At 57.9% G+C, this 24139-nt stretch overlaps 1 protein-coding gene across 1 annotated transcript in view; it reads left to right on the plus strand.

Annotated features, from left to right (window-relative positions):
* LOC125687722 (tonsoku-like protein) overlaps window positions 1-23922 on the plus strand; it is a 41141-nt gene extending 17219 nt beyond the window's left edge. The window contains exons 5-9 of the mRNA XM_048932962.1: window positions 5512-5626; window positions 9741-10123; window positions 10929-11081; window positions 14858-14980; window positions 23812-23922. Of these exons, the coding sequence (XP_048788919.1) occupies window positions 5512-5626; window positions 9741-10123; window positions 10929-11081; window positions 14858-14980; window positions 23812-23913 (876 nt within the window). The 3' untranslated portion in view covers window positions 23914-23922. The remainder of the gene's footprint in view (window positions 1-5511; window positions 5627-9740; window positions 10124-10928; window positions 11082-14857; window positions 14981-23811) is intronic.
* The last annotated feature ends 217 nt before the right edge of the window (window positions 23923-24139 follow it).

Consider the following 24139-nt stretch of genomic DNA (forward strand, 5'->3'; position numbering starts at 1 on the left):
AATGGGTGGCCTTTGGATCCCCCTTTTGTTGTCCTTGGGATCTCCATTGGGTGTCCTTGGGATCCCCTATGGGTGTCCTTGGGATCCCCTATGGGTGTCCTTGTGTTCCCCAATGGGTGGCCTTGGGTTCCCCTATGGGTGCCCTTGGTAGCCCCAAGGGGTGGCCTTTGGATCCCCCATTGGGTGGCCTTGGGTTCCCCTTTTGTTGTCCTTAGGATCCCCTATAGGTGTCCTTGGGTTCCCCTATGGGTGTCCTTAGGTTCCCCTATGGGTGTCCTTGGGATCCCCTATGGGTGGCCTTGGAATCCCCTATAGGTGTCCTTGGGATCCCCTATGGGTGTCCTTGGGATCCCCTATGGGTGTCCTTGGGATCCCCTATGGGTGCCCTTGGGTTCCCCTATGGGTGCCCTTGGTAGCCCCAAGGGGTGGCCTTTGGATCCCCCATTGGGTGGCCTTGGGATCCCCTATAGGTGGCCTTGGGTTCCCTATTGGATGCCCTTGGGATCCCCTATGGGTGTCCTTGGGATCCCCTATGGGTGGCCTTGGGATCCCCTATGGGTGTCCTTGGGATCCCCTATGGGTGTCCTTGTGTTCCCCTATGGGTGTCCTTGTGTTCCCTTATGGGTGTCCTTGGGTTCCCCTATGGGTGTCCTTGTGTTCCCTTATGGGTGGCCTTGGGATCCCCTATGGGTGGCCTTGGGATCCCCTATGTGTGTCCTTTGAATCCCCTATGGGTGTCCTTGGGTTCGCCTATGGATGCCCTTGTGTTCCCCTATGGGTGGCCTTGGAAACCCCTATGGGTGTCCTTGGGATCCCCTATGGGTGTCCTTGTCATCCTCTTTTGGTGGCCTTTTGATCCCCCATTGGGTGTCCTTGGGTTCCCCTATGGGTGCCCTTGGGTTCCCTATGGATGCCCTTGGGATCCCCTATGGGTGTCCTTGGGTTCCCCTATGGGTGTCCTTGGGTTCCCCTATGGGTGTCCTTGGGATCCCCGATGGGTGTCCTTGGGATCCCCTATGGGTGCCCTTGTGTTCCCCTATGGGTGTCCTTGGGTTCCCCTATGGGTGGCCTTGGAATCCCCTATAGGTGGCCTTGGGAGCCCTGATGGGTGGCCTTTGGATCCCCGATGGGTGTCCTTGGGATCCCCTATGGGTGTTCTTGGGATCCCCTATGGGTGCCCTTGTGTTCCCCTATGGGTGCCCTTGGGAGCCCTGATGGGTGGCCTTTGGATCCCCCATTGGGTGTCCTTGGGTTCCCCATTGGGTGGCCTTGGGTTCCCTATTGGATGCCCTTGGGATCCCCTATGGGTGTCCTTGTGTTCCCCTATGGGTGGCCTTGGGATCCCCTGTGGGTGGCCTTGGAATCCCCTATGGGTGGCATTGGAATCCCCGATGTGTGTCCTTGGGATCCCCTATGGGTGCCCTTGGGATCCCCTATGGGTGTCCTTGTGTTCCCCAATGGGTGGCCTTGGGTTCCCCTATGGGTGCCCTTGGTAGCCCCAAGGGGTGGCCTTTGGATCCCCCATTGGGTGGCCTTGGGTTCCCCTTTTGTTGTCCTTAGGATCCCCTATAGGTGTCCTTGGGTTCCCCTATGGGTGTCCTTAGGTTCCCCTATGGGTGTCCTTGGGATCCCCTATGGGTGGCCTTGGAATCCCCTATAGGTGTCCTTGGGATCCCCTATGGGTGTCCTTGGGATCCCCTATGGGTGTCCTTGGGATCCCCTATGGGTGCCCTTGGGTTCCCCTATGGGTGCCCTTGGTAGCCCCAAGGGGTGGCCTTTGGATCCCCCATTGGGTGGCCTTGGGATCCCCTATAGGTGGCCTTGGGTTCCCTATTGGATGCCCTTGGGATCCCCTATGGGTGTCCTTGGGATCCCCTATGGGTGGCCTTGGGATCCCCTATGGGTGTCCTTGGGATCCCCTATGGGTGTCCTTGTGTTCCCCTATGGGTGTCCTTGTGTTCCCTTATGGGTGTCCTTGGGTTCCCCTATGGGTGTCCTTGTGTTCCCTTATGGGTGGCCTTGGGATCCCCTATGGGTGGCCTTGGGATCCCCTATGTGTGTCCTTTGAATCCCCTATGGGTGTCCTTGGGTTCGCCTATGGATGCCCTTGTGTTCCCCTATGGGTGGCCTTGGAAACCCCTATGGGTGTCCTTGGGATCCCCTATGGGTGTCCTTGTCATCCTCTTTTGGTGGCCTTTTGATCCCCCATTGGGTGTCCTTGGGTTCCCCTATGGGTGCCCTTGGGTTCCCTATGGATGCCCTTGGGATCCCCTATGGGTGTCCTTGGGTTCCCCTATGGGTGTCCTTGGGTTCCCCTATGGGTGTCCTTGGGATCCCCGATGGGTGTCCTTGGGATCCCCTATGGGTGCCCTTGTGTTCCCCTATGGGTGTCCTTGGGTTCCCCTATGGGTGGCCTTGGAATCCCCTATAGGTGGCCTTGGGAGCCCTGATGGGTGGCCTTTGGATCCCCGATGGGTGTCCTTGGGATCCCCTATGGGTGTTCTTGGGATCCCCTATGGGTGCCCTTGTGTTCCCCTATGGGTGCCCTTGGGAGCCCTGATGGGTGGCCTTTGGATCCCCCATTGGGTGTCCTTGGGTTCCCCATTGGGTGGCCTTGGGTTCCCTATTGGATGCCCTTGGGATCCCCTATGGGTGTCCTTGGGATCCCCTATAAGTTTCCTTGGGTTCCCCTATGGATGTCCTAGGGTTCCCCTATGGATGCCCTTGGGATCCCCTATGTGTGTCCCTGGGTTCCCCTATGGGTGTCCTTGGGTTCCCCATTGGGTGGCCTTGGGTTCCCCTATGGGTGCCCTTGGGTTCCCTATTGGATGCTCTCGGGATCCCCTATGGGTGTCCTTGGGAGCCCCATTGGGTGGCCTTGGGTTCCCCTATGGGTGTCCTTTGGATCCCCTATGGGTGTCCTTGGGTTCCACTATAGGTGCCCTTGGGATCCCCTAAGGGTGTCCTTGGGATCCCCTATGGGTGTCCTTGGGTTCCGCTATGGGTGTCCTTGGGATCCCCTACAGGTGGCCTTGGGAGCCCCTATGGGTGTCCTTGGGATCCCTTATGGGTGCCCTTGTGTTCCCCTATGGGTGTCCTTGGGATCCCCTATAGGTGGCCTTGGGAGCCCTGATGGGTAGCTTTTGGATCCCCGATGGGTGTCCTTGGGATCCCTTATGGGTGTCCTTGGGTTCCCCTATGGGTGCCCTTGGGAGCCCTAATGGGTGGCCTTTGGATCCCCCTTTTGTTGTCCTTGGGATCTCCATTGGGTGTCCTTGGGATCCCCTATAGGTGTCCTTGGGATCCCCTATGGGTGCCCTTGGGTTCCCCTATGGGTGCCCTTGGGTTCCCCTATGGGTGGCCTTTGGATCCCCCATTGGGTGTCCTTGGGTTCCCCTATGGGTGCCCTTGGGTTCCCTATTGGATGCTCTCGGGATCCCCTATGGGTGTCCTTGGGTTCCCCTATGGGTGTCCTTGTGTTCGCCTATGGGTGTCCTTAGGTTCCCCTATGGGTGCCCTTGGGAGCCCCATTGGGTGGCCTTGGGTTCCCCTATGGGTGCCCTTGGGAGCCCTGATGGGTGGCCTTTGGATCCCCAATTGAGTGTCCTTGGGATCTCCATTGGGTGTCCTTGGGTTCCCTTATGAATGCCCTTGTGTTCCCCTATGGGTGTCCTTGGGATCCCCTATGGATGTCCTAGGGATCCCCTTTTGGTGTCCTTGTGTTCCCCTATGGGTGTCCTTGTGTTCCCCTATGGGTGCCCTTGGGAGCCCCGATGGGTGGCCTTTGGATCCCCCATTGGGTGTCCTTGGGTTCCCCATTGGGTGGCCTTGGGTCCCCCTATTGGATGTCCTTGGGTTCCCCTATGGGTGTCCTCGGGATCCCCTTTTGGTGTCCTTGGGTCCCCCTATGGGTGTCCTTGGGATCCCTATTGGGTTGCCATGAGTTTTTCTTATGGGTGCCCTTGTGTTCCCCTATGGATGCCCTTGGGAGCCCTGATGGGTGGCCTTTGGATCCCTAATTGGGTGTCCTTGGGTTCCCCTATGGGTGGCCTTGGGTTCCCTATTGGATGCCCTTGGGATCCCCTATAAGTTTCCTTGGGTTCCCCTATGGGTGTCTTTGGGTTCTCCTATGGGTGTCCTTGGGATCCCTATTGGGTTGCCATGAGTTTTTCTTATGGGTGTCCTTGGGTTCCCCTATGGGTGTCCTTGGGTTCCCTTATGGGTGCCGTTGGGAGCCCCGATGGGTGTCCTTGGGATCCCCCATTGGGTGTCCATGGTATCCCCTATGGGTGTCCTTGGGTTCCCCATTGGATGTCCTTGGGATCCCCTATAAGTTTCCTTGGGTTCCCCATTGGGTGGCCTTGGGTTCCCCTGTAGGTGGCCTTGGGTTCCCCTATGGGTGTCCTTGGGTTCCCCTATGGGTGCCCTTGGGTCCCCCTATGACCCCTGTGGACCCTGTGACTCCTATGACCCCACATGACTGTATGACCCCACGTGACCCCTATGACCCCTATGACAACCTGTGACCCCTATGACCCTGTGACCCCACGTGACCCCTATGACATTACGTGACCCCTATGACCCCATGACACCTTTTGACCCCTATGACCCCCTATGAGCATAACCCCTATGACACCACGTGACCCCTATGACCCCTGTGACCCCTATGACCCCTGTGACCCCCTGTGAGCCTATGACCCTGTATGATTCTATGACCCCTATGACCCATGTGACCCCTATGACCCCCTATGACTCTATGACCCCTATGACACCACGTGACCCCTATGACCCCTATGACCCCCTAGGACTCTATGACCCCCATGACACCACGTGACCCCTTTGACCCCTGTGACCCCACATGACCCCTGTTACCCCTATGACCCCCTATGAGTCTGTGACCCATGTGACCCCTATGACCCCTTATGACTCTATGACTCTTATGACACCACGTGTCCCCTATGACCCCTATGACCCCCTATGACTCCCTATGACTCTATGACCCCCATGACCCCACATGACCCCCTGTGATCCTATGACCCCTATGACCCCATATGAAACCTGTGACCCCTGTGACCCCTATGACACCTGTGAGGGCTATGACCCCATGTAACCCCTACGACCCCCTGTGATCCTATGACCCCTATGACCCCCTATGACCCCTGTGACCCCTATGACCCCTGTGACCCTATGACCCCTGTGACCCCTATGACACCTGTGAGCGCTTTGACCCCACGTAACCCCTACGACCCCCTGTGATCCTATGACCCCTATGACCCCATATGACCCCTGTGACCCCTATGACCCCTGTGACCCTATGACCCCTGTGACCCCTATGACACCTGTGACCCCTATGACCCCACATGACCCCTATGACACCTGTGAGCGCTATGACCCCACGTAACCCCTACGACCCCCTGTGATCCTATGACCCCTATGACCCCATATGACCCCTGTGACCCTATGACCCCACATGACCCCCATGACCCCGTGACCCCGTGCCGTGTGCCGCAGGTGCAGCTGGCCGTGGGCGATGTGGCGGCAGCGCGGCGCTCCCTGCGTGTCGCCTGGCGCCTGGGCTGCAGGGACCCCAAAGGGCGGCGGATGCTGCGCCGCAACCTGCGCTACGGTGCGGCCCTATAAGGGATATGGGGGCGGCCCTATAAGGGATATGGGGGCGGCCCTATAAGGGATATGGGGACGGCCCTATAAGGGATATGGGGGCGGCCCTATAAGGGATATGGGGGCGACCCTATAAGGCATATGGGGGCGGCCCTATAAGGGATATGCGGATGACCCTATAAGGGATATGGGGGTGGCCCTATAAGGGATATGGGGGCGACCCTATAAGGGATATGGGGGCGGCCCTATAAGGGATGTGGGGGCGGCCCTATAAGGGATATGGGGGCGGCCCTATAAGGGATATGGGGGCGACCCTATAAGGGATATGGGGGAGGCCCTATAAGGGATATGGGGGCGGCCCTATAAAGGATATGGGGGCGGCCCTATAAGGGATATGGGGGCGACCCTATAAGGGATATGGGGGCGGCCCTATAAGGGATGTGGGGTCGGCCCTATAAGGGATATGGGGGCGGCCCTATAAGGGATATGGGGGCGGCCCTATAAGGGATGTGGGGTCGGCCCTATAAGGGATATGGGGGCGGCCCTATAAGGGGGGGAGGCCCTATAAGGGATATGGGGGTGGCACTATAAGGGATATGGGGGCGGCCCTATAAGGGATATGGGGGCGGCCCTATAAGGGATATGGGGGTGGCCCTGTAAGGGATATGGGGGCGGCCCTATAAGGGATATGGGGGCGGCCCTATAAGGGATATGGGGGTGGCCCTGTAAGGGATATGGGGGCGGCCCTATAAGGGATATGGGGGCCGCCCTGTAAGGGATATGGGGGCGGCCCTATAAGGGATATGGGGGGCGACCCTATAAGGGATATGGGGGAGGCCCTATAAGGGATATGGGGGAGGCCCTATAAGGGATATGGGGGCGGCCCTATAAGGGATATGGGGGCGGCCCTATAAGGGATATGGTGGCGGCCCTATAAGGGATATGGGGGAGGCCCTATAAAGGATATGGGGGCGGCCCTATAAGGGATATGGGGGCGGCCCTATAAGGGATATGGGGGCAGCCCTATAAGGGATATGGGAGCGGCCCTATAAGGGATATGGGGGCGGCCCTATAAGGGGGTTGGCCCTATAAGGGGGGGGCGGCCCTATAAGGGGGGGAGGAGGCCCTATAAGGGGGGGAGGAGGCCCTATAAGGGGGGGGCGAACCTATAAGGGGGGGAGGAGGCCCTATAAGGGGGGGGCGAACCTATAAGGGGGGGAGGAGGCCCTATAAGGGGAGGAGGAGGCCCTATAAGGGGTGTGCGGCCCTATAAGGGGGGGGCGACCCTATAAGGGGTGTGCAGCCCTATAAGGGGGGGCAACCCTGTAAGGCGGGGGCGGCCCTATAAGGGGGGGGAGGCCCTATAAGGGATATGGGTGCGACCCTATAAGGGGGGGGCAACCCTATAAGGGGGGGGCGGCCCTATAAGGGGGGGGTGGCCCTATAAGGGGGGGAGGAGGCCCTATAAGGGGGGGCGGCCCTATAAGGGATATGGGGTCTTAGATGGGGTGTGGGGGCGGCCCTATAAGGGATATGGGGTCTTATATGGGGTGTTTGGTGCGACCCTATAAGGGATATGGGATCTTATATGGGGTGTGGGGGCGGCCCTATAAGGGATATGGGGTCTTATGTGGGGTGTAAGGTGCGACCCTATAAGGGATGTGGGGCCATATGTGGGGTGTGGGGGCTTATATGGGATGTGGGGTGCAACCCTATAAGGCTTATGGGGTCATGGGTGGGATATGGGGTCCTATATGGGATCTGGGGGTCCTGTGGGGGATACGTGTCCTATATGGGATATGAGGGTCCTATATGGGGGTCCTATATGGGATATGGGGATCCTATATGGGATATGGGGTCCTATATGGGATAAGGGGGTCCTATATGGGATGTTGAGGGTCCTATATGGGATCTGGGGTCCTATATGGGATATGGGGGTCCTATATGGGATATGGGGTCCTATATGGGATATGGGGTTTTATATGGGATACGGGGTCCTATATGGGATATGGGGTCCTATATGGGATATGGGGGTCCTGTGGGGGCTATGGGGTCCTATATGGGATATGGGGGTTCTGTATGGGATATGGGGGTCCTGTATGGGATCTGGGGTCCTGTATGGGATATGGGGTTCTGTATGGGATAAGGGGGGTCCTATATGGGATGTTGAGGGTCCTATATGGGATATGGGGTCCTATATGGGATATGGGGGTCCTGTGGGGGATATGGGGTCCTATATGGGATTTGGGGTCCTGTATGGGATATGGGGTCCTATATGGGATATGGGGTCCTATATGGGATATGGGGTTTTATATGGGATACGGGGTCCTATATGGGATATGGGGTCCTATATGGGATGTTGAGGGTCCTATATGGGATATGAGGTCCTATATGGGATACGGGGTCCTGTATGGGATATGGGGTCCTATATGGGATGTGGGGGTCCTGTGGGGGTTATGGGGTATGTGGGGGTCCTGTATGGGATATTGAGGATCCTGTGGGGTTTATGGTTTTTTTTTTATGGGCTATGGGGTCCTGTATGGGATATGGGGTCCTATATGGGATAAGGGGGTCCTATATGGGATGTTGAGGGTCCTATATGGGATAAGGGGGTCCTATATGGGATGTTGAGGGTCCTATATGGGATAAGGGGGTCCTATATGGGATGTTGAGGGTCCTATATGGGATAAGGGGGTCCTATATGGGATGTTGAGGGTCCTATATGGGATAAGGGGGTCCTATATGGGATGTTGAGGGTCCTATATGGGATAAGGGGGTCCTATATGGGATGTTGAGGGTCCTGTGGGGGATATGGGGTCCTATATGGGATATGGGGGATCTGGGGGTCCTGTATGGGATATGGGGGTCCTGTATGGGATATGGGGTCCTGTATGGGATTTGGGGTCCTATATGGGATTTGGGGGTCCTATATGGGATATGGGGGTCCTATATGGTATATGGGGGTCCTGTGGGGGATATGGGGTCCTATATGGGATATGGGGGTCCTATACGGGATATGGGGTTTTATATGGGATACGGGGTCCTATATGGGATACGGGGTCCTATATGGGATCTGGGGTCCTGTATGGGATCTGGGGTCCAATATGGGATCTGGGGTCCTGTATGCGATACGAGATCCTATATGGAATGTTGAGGGTCCTATATGGGCTATGGGGTCCTATATGGGATATGGGTGTCCTATATGGGCTATGGGGTCCTGTATGGGATATGGGGTCCCATGAGGGTCCTATATGGGATGTTGAGGGTCCTATGGGGGATATGGGGTCCTATATGGGATATGGGGTCCTGTATGGGATCTGGGGTCCTGTATGCGATACGAGATCCTATATGGGATCTGGGGTCCTATATGGGCTATGGGGTCCTATATGGGATATGGGGTCCTGTATGGGATATGGGGGTCCTGTGGTGCATATGGGGTACGTGGGGGTCCTGTATGGGATATTGAGGATCTTGTGGGGTTTATGGGTTTTTTTATGGGCTATGGGGTTCTGTATGGGATATGGGGTCCCATGAGGGTCCTATATGGGATGTTGAGGGTCCTATGGGGGATATGGGGTCTTATATGGGATATGGGGTCCTATATGGGATATGGGGGATATGGGGGTCCTGTATGGGATCTGGGGGTCCTATACGGGATATGGGGTCCTATATGGGATGCAGGGTCCTATAGGGGATATGGGGGTCCTATATGGGATATGGGGTCCTATATGGGATATGGGGTCCTAAATGGGATCTGGCATCCTGTATGCGATATGGGGTCCTATATGGGATATGGGTGTCCTATATGGGATATGGGTGTCCTATATGGGATATGGGGTCCTATATAGGATATGGGTGTCCTATATGGGATATGGGTGTCCTATATGGGATATGGGGTCCTGTATGGGATATGGGGTCCCATGAGGGTCCTATATGGAATGTTGAGGGTCCTATGGGGGATATGGGGTCTTATATGGGATCTGGGGTCCTATATGGGATCTGGGGTCCTGTATGGGATATGGGGTCCTATATGGGATCTTGGGTCCCATGGGGTCTTCAGGTCCCACAGAGGACGTCACGTTGTGCCCCCCTTCCTCCCCCCCCCCCCAAATGTGTGACAGTGACGGCCATGATGCGGCTGCAGGCAGCGCTGGAGGCGGCGGGCGGCGGCCATGATGGCGGCCATGATGGTGGAGATGGCGGCCATGATGGCGGCGGTGATGGCGGCCATGACAGCAGCCATGATGGCAGCCACGATGGCGGCGATGGCAAACAGGATGGTGGCCATGTTGGCCGTGATGGCGGCCATGATGGCGGCCATGTTGGCAGTGATGGCAAACAGGATGGTGGCCATGTTGGCGATGACGGCGGCCATGTTGGCGGTGACGGTGGCCATGATGGCGGCAGTGACCTGGCGGCGGCCATGTCCCTGTGTGAGCAACTGGGGGACCTGTGTGCCAAACATGGCGACTTCGCCCGTGCTCTGGGGTACTACCAGCAACAGGTGGGGATACGGGGGGGAGCGGGGGGCAGTGGGGGGTAATGAGGGCAATGGGGGCAGTGGGGGCAATGGGGGGGGGGGGGTTTGGGGGACTTTGAGGGCAGTGGGGGGATTTGGGGGTAATGGGGCCAATGGGGGATATGGGGGGGGTTGGGGGTTTGGGGTCAATGGGGGCAATGGGGGGTAATGGGGGTTAATAGGGAAATTGGGGACATTGGAGGGGTTGGGGGTTTTGGGGCAATGGGGGCTGTGGGGGTAATGGGGGCAATGGGGGCGATGGGGGGTTGGGGGCATTGGGGTCAATGGGGGACACTGGGGGCATTGGGGTCAATGGGGGACACTGGGGGCAATGGGGGCAATGGGGGTAATGGGGGGGTGGGGTTTGGGGGACATTGGGGGCAGTGGGGGATATGGGGGGCGTTGGGGGCAATGGGGGCAATGGGGGAGTGGGGTTTTGGGGCAGTGGGGGGTAGTGAGGGCATTGGGGTGAATGGGGGCAATGGTGGTAATGGGGGCATTGGGGGCAATGGGGGGGGTGGGATTTGGGGGACATTGGGGGCAATGGGGGGTAATGGGGGAATTGGGGGCATTGGAGGGGTTGGGGGCAATGGGGGCATTGGGGTCAATGGGGACATTGGGGGCATTGGGGGATGTGGGGGGGGTTGAGGGTTTGGGGGCATTGGGGGCAATGGGGGCAATGGGGGCAATGGGGGCAATGGGGGCATTGGGGGCAATGGGGGCAATGGGGGCATTGGGGGCAGTGACATCCTGTCACATGACCTCCAGCTCTGCTCTCATTGGTTGACAGCTGCGCTACGCGGAAGCGCTTTCACTTCCGGCCCGGGATACGGCCGCCATCCACGTGTCTTTGGGCGCCACCTGCAGCGACCTGCGGAACTACGCATGCGCAGTGCGGCACTTCCGGCGCGCCTTGGAGCTGCGGAGCGGGGACGCGCGGGAGGTGCGCGTGCCCGACGGTCCTCCAACACCCCGCATTGCTGCCCCCAAACCCCATTGCTGTCCCCAAACCCCATTGCTGTCCCCAACCCCATTGATGTCCCCAACCCCATTGCTGTCCCCAACCCCATTGATGTCCCCAACCCCATTTATTGTCCCCAACCCCATTGATGTCCCCAAACCCCATTGATGTCCCCAACCCCCATTGCTGCCCCCAACCCCATTGCTGTCCCCCAACCCCATTGCTGTCCCCCAACCCCATTGATGTCCCCAAACCCCACTGATGTCCCCAAACCCCATTGATGTCCCCAACCCCATTTATTGTCCCCAAACCCCATTGATGTCCCCAACCCCATTGATGTCCCCAACCCCATTGATGTCCCCAAACCCCATTGATGTCCCCAACCCCATTTATTGTCCCCAAACCCCATTGATGTCCCCAACCCCATTGATGTCCCCAAACCCCATTGGTGTCCCCAACCCCATTGCTGTCCCCAACCCCATTGATGTCCCCAAACCCCATTGATGTCTCCAACCCCATTGATGTCCCCAAACCCCATTGATGTCCCCAAACCCCACTGATGTCCCCAACCCCATTTATTGTCCCCAACCCCATTGATGTCCCCAAACCCCATTGCTGTCCCCAACCCCATTGATGTCCCCAACCCCATTGATGTCCCCCAACCCCATTGATGTCCCCAACCCCATTGATGTCCCCCAACCCCATTGATGTCCCCAACCCCATTGATGTCCCCAAACCCCATTGATGTCCCCAAACCCCATTGATGTCCCCCAACCCCATTGATGTCCCCATACCCCCCCATGTGACCCCATATCCCCCGTATGACCTCACACCCCCCCATGTGACCCAATACCCCAGTCCTGACCCCAACCCCCCCCATACCATCCCAAGTGACCCCATATCCCCCCTCCTGACCCCATATGATCCCATATCCCCCACAGGACCCCATATGACCCCATATCCCCCACAGGACCCCATACTTTCCCCATATCCCCCCTCCTGACGTCATACCCCCCCAAGTGACCCCATGTCTCCCACATGACCCCATATCCCCCATAACATCCTCCTATCCCCCTCCCGATCCCATATCCCCCATATGACCCCATATCATCCCCTCCTGACCCCATATCCCCCACGTGACCCCATATCCCCCTTACCTCCCCCATATCCCCCATAACTCCCCCATATCCCCCTCCTGACCCCATATGATCCCATATCCCCCTCCTGATCCCATATGATCCCATATACGCCACATGACCCCATATCCCCCATGTGCCCCCATATGATCCCATATCCCCACGTGACCCCATATCCCCCCTCCTGACCCCATATGACCCCATATCCCCCACATGACCCCATATCCCCCTCCTGACCCCACATGACCCCATATCCCCCACATGACCCTATATGACCCCATATCCCCCATAACTCCCCCATATCCCTCTTCCAGACCCCACATCCCCCATATGACGCCATATCCCCCCACATGACCCCATATCCCCCTCCTGACCCCATATGACCCCATATCCCCCACGTGACCCCATACCCCCCACGTGACCCCATATCCCCCATACTTCCCCATATCCCCCCTCCTGACCCCGTATCCCCCATACCCCACGTGACCCCATATCCCCCATATGACCCCATACCCCCACGTGACCCCATATCCCCCATACTTCCCCCATATCCCCCTTCCTGACCCCACATGACCCCATATCCCCCCTCCTGACCCCATACCCCCACGTGACCCCATATCCCCCATACTTCCCCCATATCCCCCCTCCTGACCCCATATTCCCCCATACCCCACATGACCCCATATCCCCCATATGACCCCATATCCCCTTCCTGACCCCATATGACCCCATGTCCACCACATGACCCTATATGACCCCATATCCCCCATAACTCCCCCATATCCCCCTTCCTGACCCCACATGACCCCATATCCCCCCTCCTGACCCCATATCCCCCATACCCCACATGACCCCATATCCCCCACGTGACCCCATACCCCCCACGTGACCCCATATCCCCCATACTTCCCCCATATCTCCCCTCCTGACCCCATATGACCCCATATCTGCCACATGACCCTATATGACCCCATACCCCCCCCTCCTGACCCCATATCCCCCTCCTGACCCCATATCCCCCTCCTGACCTTATATTCCCCACATGACCTCATATCCCCCCCCACGTGATCCATATGACCCCATACCCCCCACGTGACCCCATATCCCCCATACTTCCCCCATATCTCCCCTCCTGACCCCATATGACCCCATATCTGCCACATGACCCTATATGACCCCATATCCCCCTCCTGACCCCATATCCCCCATGTGACCCCATATTCCCCACATGACCTCATATCCCCCCCCACGTGATCCATATGACCCCATATCCCCCCTACTGACCCCACATGACCCCATATCCCCCACGTGACCCCATATCCCCCATACTTCCCCCATATCCCCCATACTTCCCCCATATCCCCCTCCTGACCCCATATTCCCCCATACCCCACATGGCCCCATATCCCCCACGTGACCCCATATCCCCCACGTGACCCCATACCCCCCACGTGACCCCATATCTCCCATACTTCCCCCATATCCCCCATACTTCCCCCATATCCCCCCTCCTGACCCCATATTCCCCCATACCCCACATGACCCCATATCCCCCATATGACCCCATATCCCCCCTCCTGACCCCATATGACCCCATGTCCACCACATGACCCTATATGACCCCATATCCCCCATAACTCCCCCATATCCCCCTTCCTGACCCCACATGACCCCATATCCCCCCTCCTGACCCCATATCCCCTATACCCCATATGACCCCATATCCCCGTGACCCCATACCCCCCACATGACCCCATATCCCCTATACTTTCCCCATATCCCCCCTCCTGACCCCATATCCCCCACATGACCCCATATCCCCCATACTTTCCCCATATCCCCCCTCCTGACCCCATATCCCCCACGTGACCCCATACCCCCCACGTGACCCCATATCCCCCATACTTCCCCCATCTCCCCCATATGACCCCATATCCCCCACGTGACCCCATATCCCCCACGTGACCCCATATCCCCCCACGTGACCCCATATCCCCCATACTTCCCCCATATCCCCCCATACTTCCCCCATATTCCCCCATACCCCACATGACCCCATATCCCCCACATGGCCCCATATCCCCCACGTGACCCCATACCCCCCACGTGACCCCATATCCCCCATACTTCCCCCATATCCCCCCTACTGACCCCATATTCCCCCATACCCCACATGACCCCATATCCCCCATATGACCCCATATCCCCTTCCTGACCCCATATGATCCCATATCCCCCACATGACCCTATATGACCCCATATCCCCCATAACTCCCCCATATCCCCCTTCCTGACCCCACATGACCCCATATCCCCCCTCCTGACCCCATATCCCCTATACCCCATATGACCCCATACCCCCCACGTGACCCCATATCCCCCATACTTCCCCCATCTCCCCCATATGACCCCATATCCCCCACGTGACCCCATATCCCCCACGTGACCCCATATCCCCCACGTGACCCCATATCCCCCATACTTCCCCCATATCCCCCCATACTTCCCCCATATTCCCCCATACCCCACGTGACCCCATACCCCCCACGTGACCCCATATCCCCCCACGTGACCCCGCCCTCCCTCACGTGACCGCCGCCCCGCTTCCAATCGCCCTCGCAGGACGCGGTCACGTGGCTGAGCCTGGGCCAGGCGCTGCTGGACGCCGGCTGCGCGGCCGAAGCTTCGCGGGCGTTCGACAGCGCCGCCCAGTGGGCGGAAACGGCGGGGCAGGCGGCGATCCGGGTACGGCGGGGAGCGGGGGATTGTGGGAGAAACGGGGGCTTATGGGGGGTTATGGGGGGTTATGGGGCGTCCTGTGGGCTTTGGGGGCGCTTATAGGGGAAATGGGGGCTTATGGGGGAAATGGGGTTATGGGGTTATGGGGCATCCTATGGGGTTTGGGGGCGGTTATAGGGGAAATGGGGGCTTATGGGGGAAATGTGGGGGGTTATGGGGGCAGTTATAGGGGAAATGGGGGTTATGGGGTTATGGGGCGTCCTATGGGGTTTGGGGGCGGTTATAGGGGAAATGGGGGCTTATGGGGGAAATGTGGGGGGTTATGGGGGATTATGGGGGATATGGGGTTATGGGGGATATGGGGTTATGGGGTTTTTGGGGTGTTATAGGGGAAATGGGGGTTATGGGGGAAATATGGGGGGTTATGGGGGCAGTTATAGGGGAAATGGGGTTATGGGGGAAATGGAGGTTATGGGGGAAATGGGGTTATGGGGGAAATATGGGGTTATGGGGGGTTATGGGGCGTCCTATGGGGTTTGGGGGCGCTTATAGGGGAAATGGGGGCTTATGGGGGAAATATGGGGGGTTATGGGGTTATGGGGGGTTATGGGGGATTATGGGGGGTTATGGGGGATTATGGGGGATCATGGGGGATATGGGGTTGTGGGGGATATGGGGTTTTTGGGGGGTTATAGGGGAAATGGGGGTTATGGGGTTATGGGGGAAATGAGGGGGGTTATGGGGTTATGGGGCGTCCTGTGGGGTTTGGGGGCGGTTATAGGGGAAATGGGGTTATGGGGTTATGGGGGAAATGGGGTTATGGGGTTATGGGGCGTCCTATGGGGTTTGGAGGCGCTTATAGGGGAAATGGGGGCTTATGGGGGAAATGTGGGGGGTTATGGGGGATTATGGGGGATATGGGGTTATGGGGGATATGGAGTTATGGGGTTTTTGGGGGGTTATAGGGGAAATGGGGGTTATGGGGGAAATATGGGGGGTTATGGGGGCAGTTATAGGGGAAATGGGGTTATGGGGTTATGGGGGAAATGGGGTCATGGGGTTATGGGGCGTCCTATGGGGTTTGGGGGTGCTTATAGGGGAAATGGGGGCTTATGGGGGAAATGTGGGGGGTTATGGGGGAAATATGGGGGGTTATGGGGGATTATGGGGGATCATGGGGGATATGGGGTTATGGGGGATATGGGGTTATGGGGTTTTTGGGGGGTTATAGGGGAAATGGGGGGTATGGGGTTATGGGGGAAATGAGCGGGGTTATGGGGTTATGGGGCGTCCTATGGGGTTTGGGGGCGCTTATAGGGGAAATGGGGGCTTATGGGGTTATGGGGGAAATAAGGGGGGTTATGGGGGCAGTTATAGGGGAAATGGGGTTATGGGGGAAATAAGGGGGGTTATGGGGTTATGGGGCGTCCTGTGGGGTTTGGGGGCGGTTATAGGGGAAATGGGGTTATGGGGTTATGGGGGAAATAAGGGGGGTTATGGGGGCAGTTATAGGGGAAATGGGGTTATGGGGGAAATGGGGTTATGGGGGGTTACGGGGTTATGGGGCGTCCTATGGGGTTTGGGGGCGCTTATAGGGGAAATGGGGGCTTATGGGGTTATGGGGGAAATAAGGGGGGTTATGGGGGCAGTTATAGGGGAAATGGGGGTTATGGGGTTATGGGGCGTCCTATGGGGTTTGGGGGCGCTTATAGGGGAAATGGGGGCTTATGGGGTTATGGGGGAAATAAGGGGGGTTATGGGGGCAGTTATAGGGGAAATGGGGGTTATGGGGTTATGGGGCGTCCTATGGGGTTTGGGGGCACTTATAGGGGAAATGGGGGCTTATGGGGGAAATAAGGGGGGTTATGGGGTTATGGGGCGTCCTGTGGGGTTTGGGGGCGGTTATAGGGGAAATGGGGTTATGGGGTTATGGGGGAAATAAGGGGGGTTATGGGGGCAGTTATAGGGGAAATGGGGTTATGGGGGAAATGGGGTTATGGGGGGTTACGGGGTTATGGGGCGTCCTATGGGGTTTGGGGGCACTTATAGGGGAAATGGGGGCTTATGGGGTTATGGGGGAAATAAGGGGGGTTATGGGGGCAGTTATAGGGGAAATGGGGGTTATGGGGTTATGGGGCGTCCTATGGGGTTTTGGGGGCGCTTATAGGGGAAATGGGGGCTTATGGGGTTATGGGGGAAATAAGGGGGGTTATGGGGCAGTTATAGGGGAAATGGGGTTATGGGGGAAATGGGGTTATGGGGGGTTACGGGGTTATGGGGCGTCCTATGGGGTTTGGGGGCACTTATAGGGGAAATGGGGGCTTATGGGGTTATGGGGGGAAATGAGGGGGGTTATGGGGGTGGTTATAGGGGAAATGGGGGTTATGGGGTTATGGGGCGTCCTATGGGGTTTGGGGGCACATATAGGGGAAATGGGGGCTTATGGGGTTATGGGGGAAATGGGGGGAAATATGGGGGGTTATGGGGGAAATGGGGGTTATGGGGTTTTTGGGGGGTGATGGGGGAGGTATGGGCTTATGGGGTTATGGGGGAAATAAGGGGGGGTTATGGGGTTATGGGGCGTCCTGTGGGGTTTGGGGGCGGTTATAGGGGAAATTGGGGGCTTATGGGGTTATGGGGGTTATGGGGGGAAATAAGGGGGGGTTATGGGGGCAGTTATAGGGGAAATGGGGTTATGGGGTTATGGGGGTTATGGGGGAAATGGGGTTATGGGGTTTACGGGGGCGTCCTATGGGGTTTTGGGGTCACTTATAGGGGAAATGAGGGCTTATGGGGTTATGGGGGGAAATGGGGGTTATGGGGGGGTTATGGGGCGTCCTATGGGGTTTGGGGGTGCTTATAGGGGAAATGGGGGCTTATGGGGGAAATGTGGGGGGTTATGGGGGAAATATGGGGGGTTATGGGGGATTATGTGGGATCATGGGGGATATGGGGTTATGGGGATATGGGGTTTTTGGGGGGGTTATAGGGGAAATGGGGGTTATGGGGTTATGGGGGAAATGAGCGGGGGTTATGGGGTTATGGGGCGTCCCTGTGGGGTTTGGGGGGCGCTTATAGGGGAAATGGGGTTATGGGGTTATGGGGGAAATGGGGTTATGGGGTTATGGGGCGTCCTATGGGGTTTGGGGGCGCTTATGGGGGAAATATGGGGGGTTATGGGGGGAAATGGGGGGATCATGGGGGATATGGGGCTATGGGGGATATAGGGGAAATGGGGGGTATGGGGTTATGGGGTTTGGGGGGCTTATAGGGGAAATGGGGGCTTATGGGGGAAATGGGGGATATGGGGGTAATAAGGGGGGTTATGGGGGAAATGGGGTTATGGGGTTTTTGGGGGCAGTTATAGGGGAAATGGGGGGTATGGGGGTTATGGGGGAAATATGGGGTTATGGGGGGGCTTATAGGGGAAATGGGGGCTTATGGGGGAAATATGGGGGGTTATGGGGTTATGGGGGGAAATGAGGGGGGTTATGGGGGGCAGTTATAGGGGAAATGGGGTTATGGGGCGCCCTATGGGGTTTGGGGGCGCTTATAGGGGAAATGGGGGGCTTATGGGGGAAATATGGGGGGTTATGGGGTTTTTGGGGGGTGATGGGGGGAAATGGGGGGATATGGGGTTATGGGGTTATGGGGGGTTTATAGGGGAAATGGGGGCTTATGGGGGAATTATGGGGGAGTTTATGGGGTTATGGGGGATATGGGGGGATATGGGAAAATCTATGGGGGCTGTAGGGGATCTGTGGGGCTGGGGTTGGATCTATGGGGCTGTAGGGGATCCATGGGGCTGAATGGGATCTATGGGGCCGGGGTTGGATCTATGGAGCTGTAGGGGATCCATGGGGCTGAGAGGGAATCTATGGGGCCGGGGTTGGATCTATGGGGCTGGATGGGATCTATGGGGACCAGGGTTGGGAATCTATGGGGCTGGGAGGAAATCTATGGGTCAATGTATGGGGCCAGGGTAGGATCTATGGGGCCGGGGTTGGATCTATGGGGCTGTAGGGAATCTATGGGGCCGGGTTGGGATCTATGGGGCTGTAGGGGGATCAATGGGGCTGGGGTTGGATCTATGGGGCTGTAGGGGATCTATGGGGCTGGGAGGGAATCTATGGGGCTGGATGGGATCTATGGGGCTGGGGTTGGGATCTATGGAGCTGTATGTGATCTATGGGGCTGGCTGGGATCTATGGGGCTGGCTGGGATCTATGGGGCCGGGGTTGGGATCTATAGGGCTGGGAGGAAATCTATGGGGCTGGGGTTGGATCTGTGGGGCTGTAGGGGATCTATGGGGCTGGGGTTGGATCTATGGGTCCAGGGCTGGATCTATGGGGCTGTATGTGATCTATGGGGCCGGGGTTGGGATCTATGGGGCCAGGGGTTGGGATCTATGGGGCTTGTAGGGGTTCTATGGGGCTGGATGGGATCTATGGGCCGGGGTTGGATCTGTGGGGCCGTAGAGGATCTATGCGACCACAGTTGGGATCTGTGGGGCTGTAGGGGATCTATGGGGGCCAGGGTAGGATCTATGGGGCTGGGGTTGGATCTATGGGGCTGGGGTTGGATCTGTGGGGCTGTAGGGGGATCTATGGGGCTGGGTGGGATCTATGGGGCCGGGTTGGGATCTATGGGGCCTGTAGGGGGATCTATGGGGCCGGGGTTGGGATCTATGGGGCTGGGAGGAAATCTATGGGGCTATAGGGAATGTATGGGGCAATGTATGGGGCCAGGGTAGGATCTATGGGGGCCCGGAGTTGGATCTATGGGACCGGGTTGGGATCTATGGGGCTGGATGGGATCTATGGGACCAGGGTTGGGAATCTATGGGGCTGTAGGGGGGATCTATGGGGCCAGAGTTGGGATCTATAGGGCTGGGAGGAAATCTATGGGGCCGGGGTTGGATCTGTGGGGCTGTAGGGCATCTATGGGGCTGAATGGGATCTATGGGGCCGGGGTTGGGATCTATGGGGCCAGGGCTAAATCTATGGGGCTGTACATGATCTATGGGGCCAGGGTTGGGATCTATGGGGCTGTAGGGAATCTATGGGGCTGGGGTTGGATCTAATGGGGGCCGGGTTGGGATCTATGGGGGCTGTAGGGAATCTATGGGGCCAGGGTTGGATCAATGGAGCTGTAGGGGATCTATGGGGCTGGATGGGATCTATGGGGCCGGGGTTGGATCTGTGGAGCTGTAGGGGGGTCTATGGGGCTGAGAGGGAATCTATGGGGCTGGGGTAGGATCTATGGGGCTGTAGGGGATCTATGGGATCAGAGTTTGGATCTATGGGGCTGGGTTGAGATCTATGGGTCTGTAGGAGATCTGTGGGGCTGTAGGGGATCTATGGGACCAGGGCTGGGATCTATGGGGCTGGGGTTGGATCTATGGGGCCGAGTTGGAATCTATGTGGCCGGGGTTGGGATCTATGGAGCTGTAGGGGATCCATGGGGCTGGATGGGATCTGTGGGGCTGGGGTTGGATCTATGGGGCTGTAGGGAATCTATGGGTCCGGGTTGGGATCTATGGGGCTGTAGGGGGATCAATGGGGCCAGGGTTGGATCTATGGGGCCAGGGTTGGATCTATGGGGCTGGGATTGAGATCTATGGGGCTGGGAGGAAATTTATGGGTCTAGGAGGAAATCTATGGGGCAATGTATGGGGCCAGGGTAGGATCTATGGGGCTGGATGGGATCTATGGGGCTGGGATTGGATCTATGGGGCTGTAGGGGGATCTATGGGATCTGGGGTTGGATCTATGGGGCTGGATGGGATCTATGGGGCCGGGTTGGGATCTATGGGGCTGTAGGGGATCTATGGGGCTGTAGGGGATCTATGGGGGCTGGGGCTGGATCTATGGGGCTGGGGTTGAATCTATGGGGCTATAGGGAATCTATGGGGCTGGGGTTGGGATCTATGGGGCTGTAATGAATCTATGGGGCTGGGGTTGGGATCTATGGGGCTGTAATGAATCTATGGGGCTGGGGTTGGAACTTTGGGGCCGGGAGAAAATCTTTGGGGCCGGGGTTGGATCTAGGGAGCTGTAGAGGATCTATGGGGCAGGGAGGAAATGTATGGGGCTGGGATTGGATCTATGGGGCTGGGATTGGATCTATGGGACCAGAGCTGGGATCTATGGGGCTGGGGTTGGATCTATGGGGGCTGGATGGGATCTATGGGGCCGGGGTTGGGATCTATAGGGCTGGGAGGAAATCTATGGGGCTGGGGTTGGATCTGTGGGGCTGTAGGGGATCTATGGGGCTGGGGTTGGGTCTATGGGGCCAGGGCTGGATCTATGGGGCTGTATGTGATCTATGGGGCCAGGGTTGGATCTATGGGGCTGTATGTGATCTATGGGGCCGGGTTGGGATCTATGGGGCCAGGGTTGGGATCTATGGGGGCTGTAGGGGATCTATGGGGCTGGATGGGATCTATGGGGCTGGGGTTGGATCTATGGGGCTGGGGTTGGGATCTATGGAGCTGTAGGGGATCTATGGGGCTGGGGTTGGATCTATGGGGCTGTAGGGAATCTATGGGGCTGGGGTTGGATCTTTGGGGCCGGGAGAAAATCTATGGGGCGCGGGGGTTGGATCTATGGAGCTGTAGGGGATCTATGGGGCAGGGAGGAAATGTATGGGGCTGGGATTGGATCTATGGGGCTGGGATTGGATCTATGGGGCTGGGATTGGATCTATGGGACCAGAGCTGGGATCTATGGGGCTGGGGTTGGATCTATGGGCTGGATGGGATCTATGGGGCCCGGGGTTGGGATCTATAGGGCTGGGAGGAAATCTATGGGGCTGGGGTTGGATCTGTGGGGCTGTAGGGGATCTATGGGGCTGGGGTTGGGTCTATGGGGCCAGGGCTGGATCTATGGGGGCTGTATGTGATCTATGGGATCAGAGTTTGGATCTATGGGGCTGGGTTGAGATCTATGGGTCTGTAGGAGATCTATGGGGGCTGTAGGGGATCTATGGGACCAGGGCTGGGATCTATGGGGTTGGGGTTGGATCTATGGGGCCGAGTTGGAATCTATGGGGGCCGGGGTTGGGATCTATGGAGCTGTAGGGGATCCATGGGGCTGGATGGGATCTGTGGGGCCGGGTTGGTATCTATGGGGCTGTAGGGAATCTATGGGGCCAGGGTTGGATCAATGGAGCTGTAGGGGATCTATGGGGCTGGATGGGATCTATGGGGCCGGGATTGGATCTATGGAGCTGTAGGGGGGTCTATGGGGCTGAGAGGGAATCTATGGGGCTGGGGTTGAGATCTATGGGGCCTGGGGTTGAGATCTATGGGGCTGGGAGGAAATTTATGGGTCTAGGAGGAAATCTATGGGGCAATGTATGGGGCCAGGGTAGGATCTATGGGGTCTGGATGGGATCTATGGGGCTGGGATTGGATCTATGGGGCTGTAGGGGGATCTATGGGACTGGGGTTGGATCTATGGGGCTGGATGGGATCTATGGGGCCGGATTGGGATCTATGGGGCCGGGGTTGGATCTGTGGGGCCGTAGAGGATTTATGCGACCACAGTTGGGATCTGTGGGGCTGTAGGGGATCTATGGGGCCAGGGTTGGATCTATGGGGCTGTAGGGAATCTATGGGGCTGGATGGGATCTATGGGGCTGGGAGGGAATCTATGGGGCTGGGGTTGGGATCTATGGGGCTGTAGGGAATCCATGGGGCTGGGGTTGGATCTTTGGGGGCCGGTGAGAAAATCTATGGGGCCGGGGGTTGGATCTATGGAGCTGTAGGGGATCTATGGGGCAGGGAGGAAATGTATGGGGCCGGGATTGGATCTATGGGGCTGGGACTGGATCTATGGGACCAGAGCTGGGATCTATGGGGCTGGGGTTGGATCTATGGGGCTGGATGGGATCTATGGGGCCGGGGTTGGGATCTATAGGGCTGGGAGGAAATCTATGGGGCTGGGGTTGGATCTGTGGGGCTGTAGGGGATCTATGGGGCTGGGGTTGGATCTATGGGTCCAGGGCTGGATCTATGGGGCTGTATGTGATCTATGGGGCCGGGTTGGGATCTATGGGGCTGTAGGGGATCCATGGGGCTGGGGTTGGATCTATGGGTCCAGGGCTGGATCTATGGGGCTGTATGTGATCTATGGGGCCGGGTTGGGATCTATGGGGCTGTAGGGGATCCATGGGGCTGGATGGGATCTATGGAGCCGGGGTTGGATCTGTGGGGCCGTAGAGGATCTATGCGACCACAGTTGGGATCTGTGGGGCTGTAGGGGATCTATGGGGCCAGGGTAGGATCTATGGGGCTGGGGTTGGATCTATGGGGCTGGGGTTGGATCTGTGGGGCTGGGGTTGGATCTGTGGGGCTGTAGGGGGATCTATGGGGCTGTAGGGGATCTATGGGGCTGGGTTGGGATCTATGGGGCTGTAGGGGGATCTATGGGGCTGGATGGTATCTATGGGGCCGGGATTAGGATCTATAGGGCTGGGAGGAAATCTACAGGGCTGGGGTTGGATCTATGGGGCTGTAGGGGATCTATGGGGCTGGGGTTGGATCTATGGGGCCAGGGGCTGGATCTATGGGGCTGGATGGTATCTATGGGGCTGGATGGGATCTATGGGGCTGGGGTTGGATCTGTGGGGCTGTAGGGGGATCTATGGGGCTGTAGGGGATCTATGGGGCTGGGGTTGGGATCTATGGGGCTGGGCTTGGATCTATGGGGCCGGGGTTGGATCTATGGGGCTGGGATTGGATCTATGGGGCTGGGGTTGGATCTATGGGGCTGGATGGGATCTATGGGGCCGGGGTTGGATTTATGGGGGCTGAGCAGCTTTTGCCCCCACAGCGCCGGGCCCTTCGTCACCTGGCGGCCCTACAGAGGAGCTGTGGGGGCCAACAGTGGGGCTGGCAATGGGGACTTTGGGGACAGCGATGGGGACGAAGATGAGGAGGAGGAGGAGGAAAGGGGGAGAAGCAGCGAATTGGAGCTGACTGAGAGCGGTGAGGGGGGGGGGGAACAAAATGGGGGGGGGGCTTAAAATGGGGGGGGACCCCAAAATGGGGGGGACCCTAAATTGGGGGGGGGGGGGCCAAAAAGGGGGGGGTGGGGGGAGACTAAAATGGGGGGGGTCCTAAAATGGGGGGGGGGGCTTAAAATGGGAGAGGGACCCCAA

Source organism: Lagopus muta, unplaced genomic scaffold, assembly GCF_023343835.1.
Source record: "Lagopus muta isolate bLagMut1 unplaced genomic scaffold, bLagMut1 primary scaffold_175, whole genome shotgun sequence".
NCBI classification, from domain to species: domain Eukaryota; kingdom Metazoa; phylum Chordata; class Aves; order Galliformes; family Phasianidae; genus Lagopus; species Lagopus muta.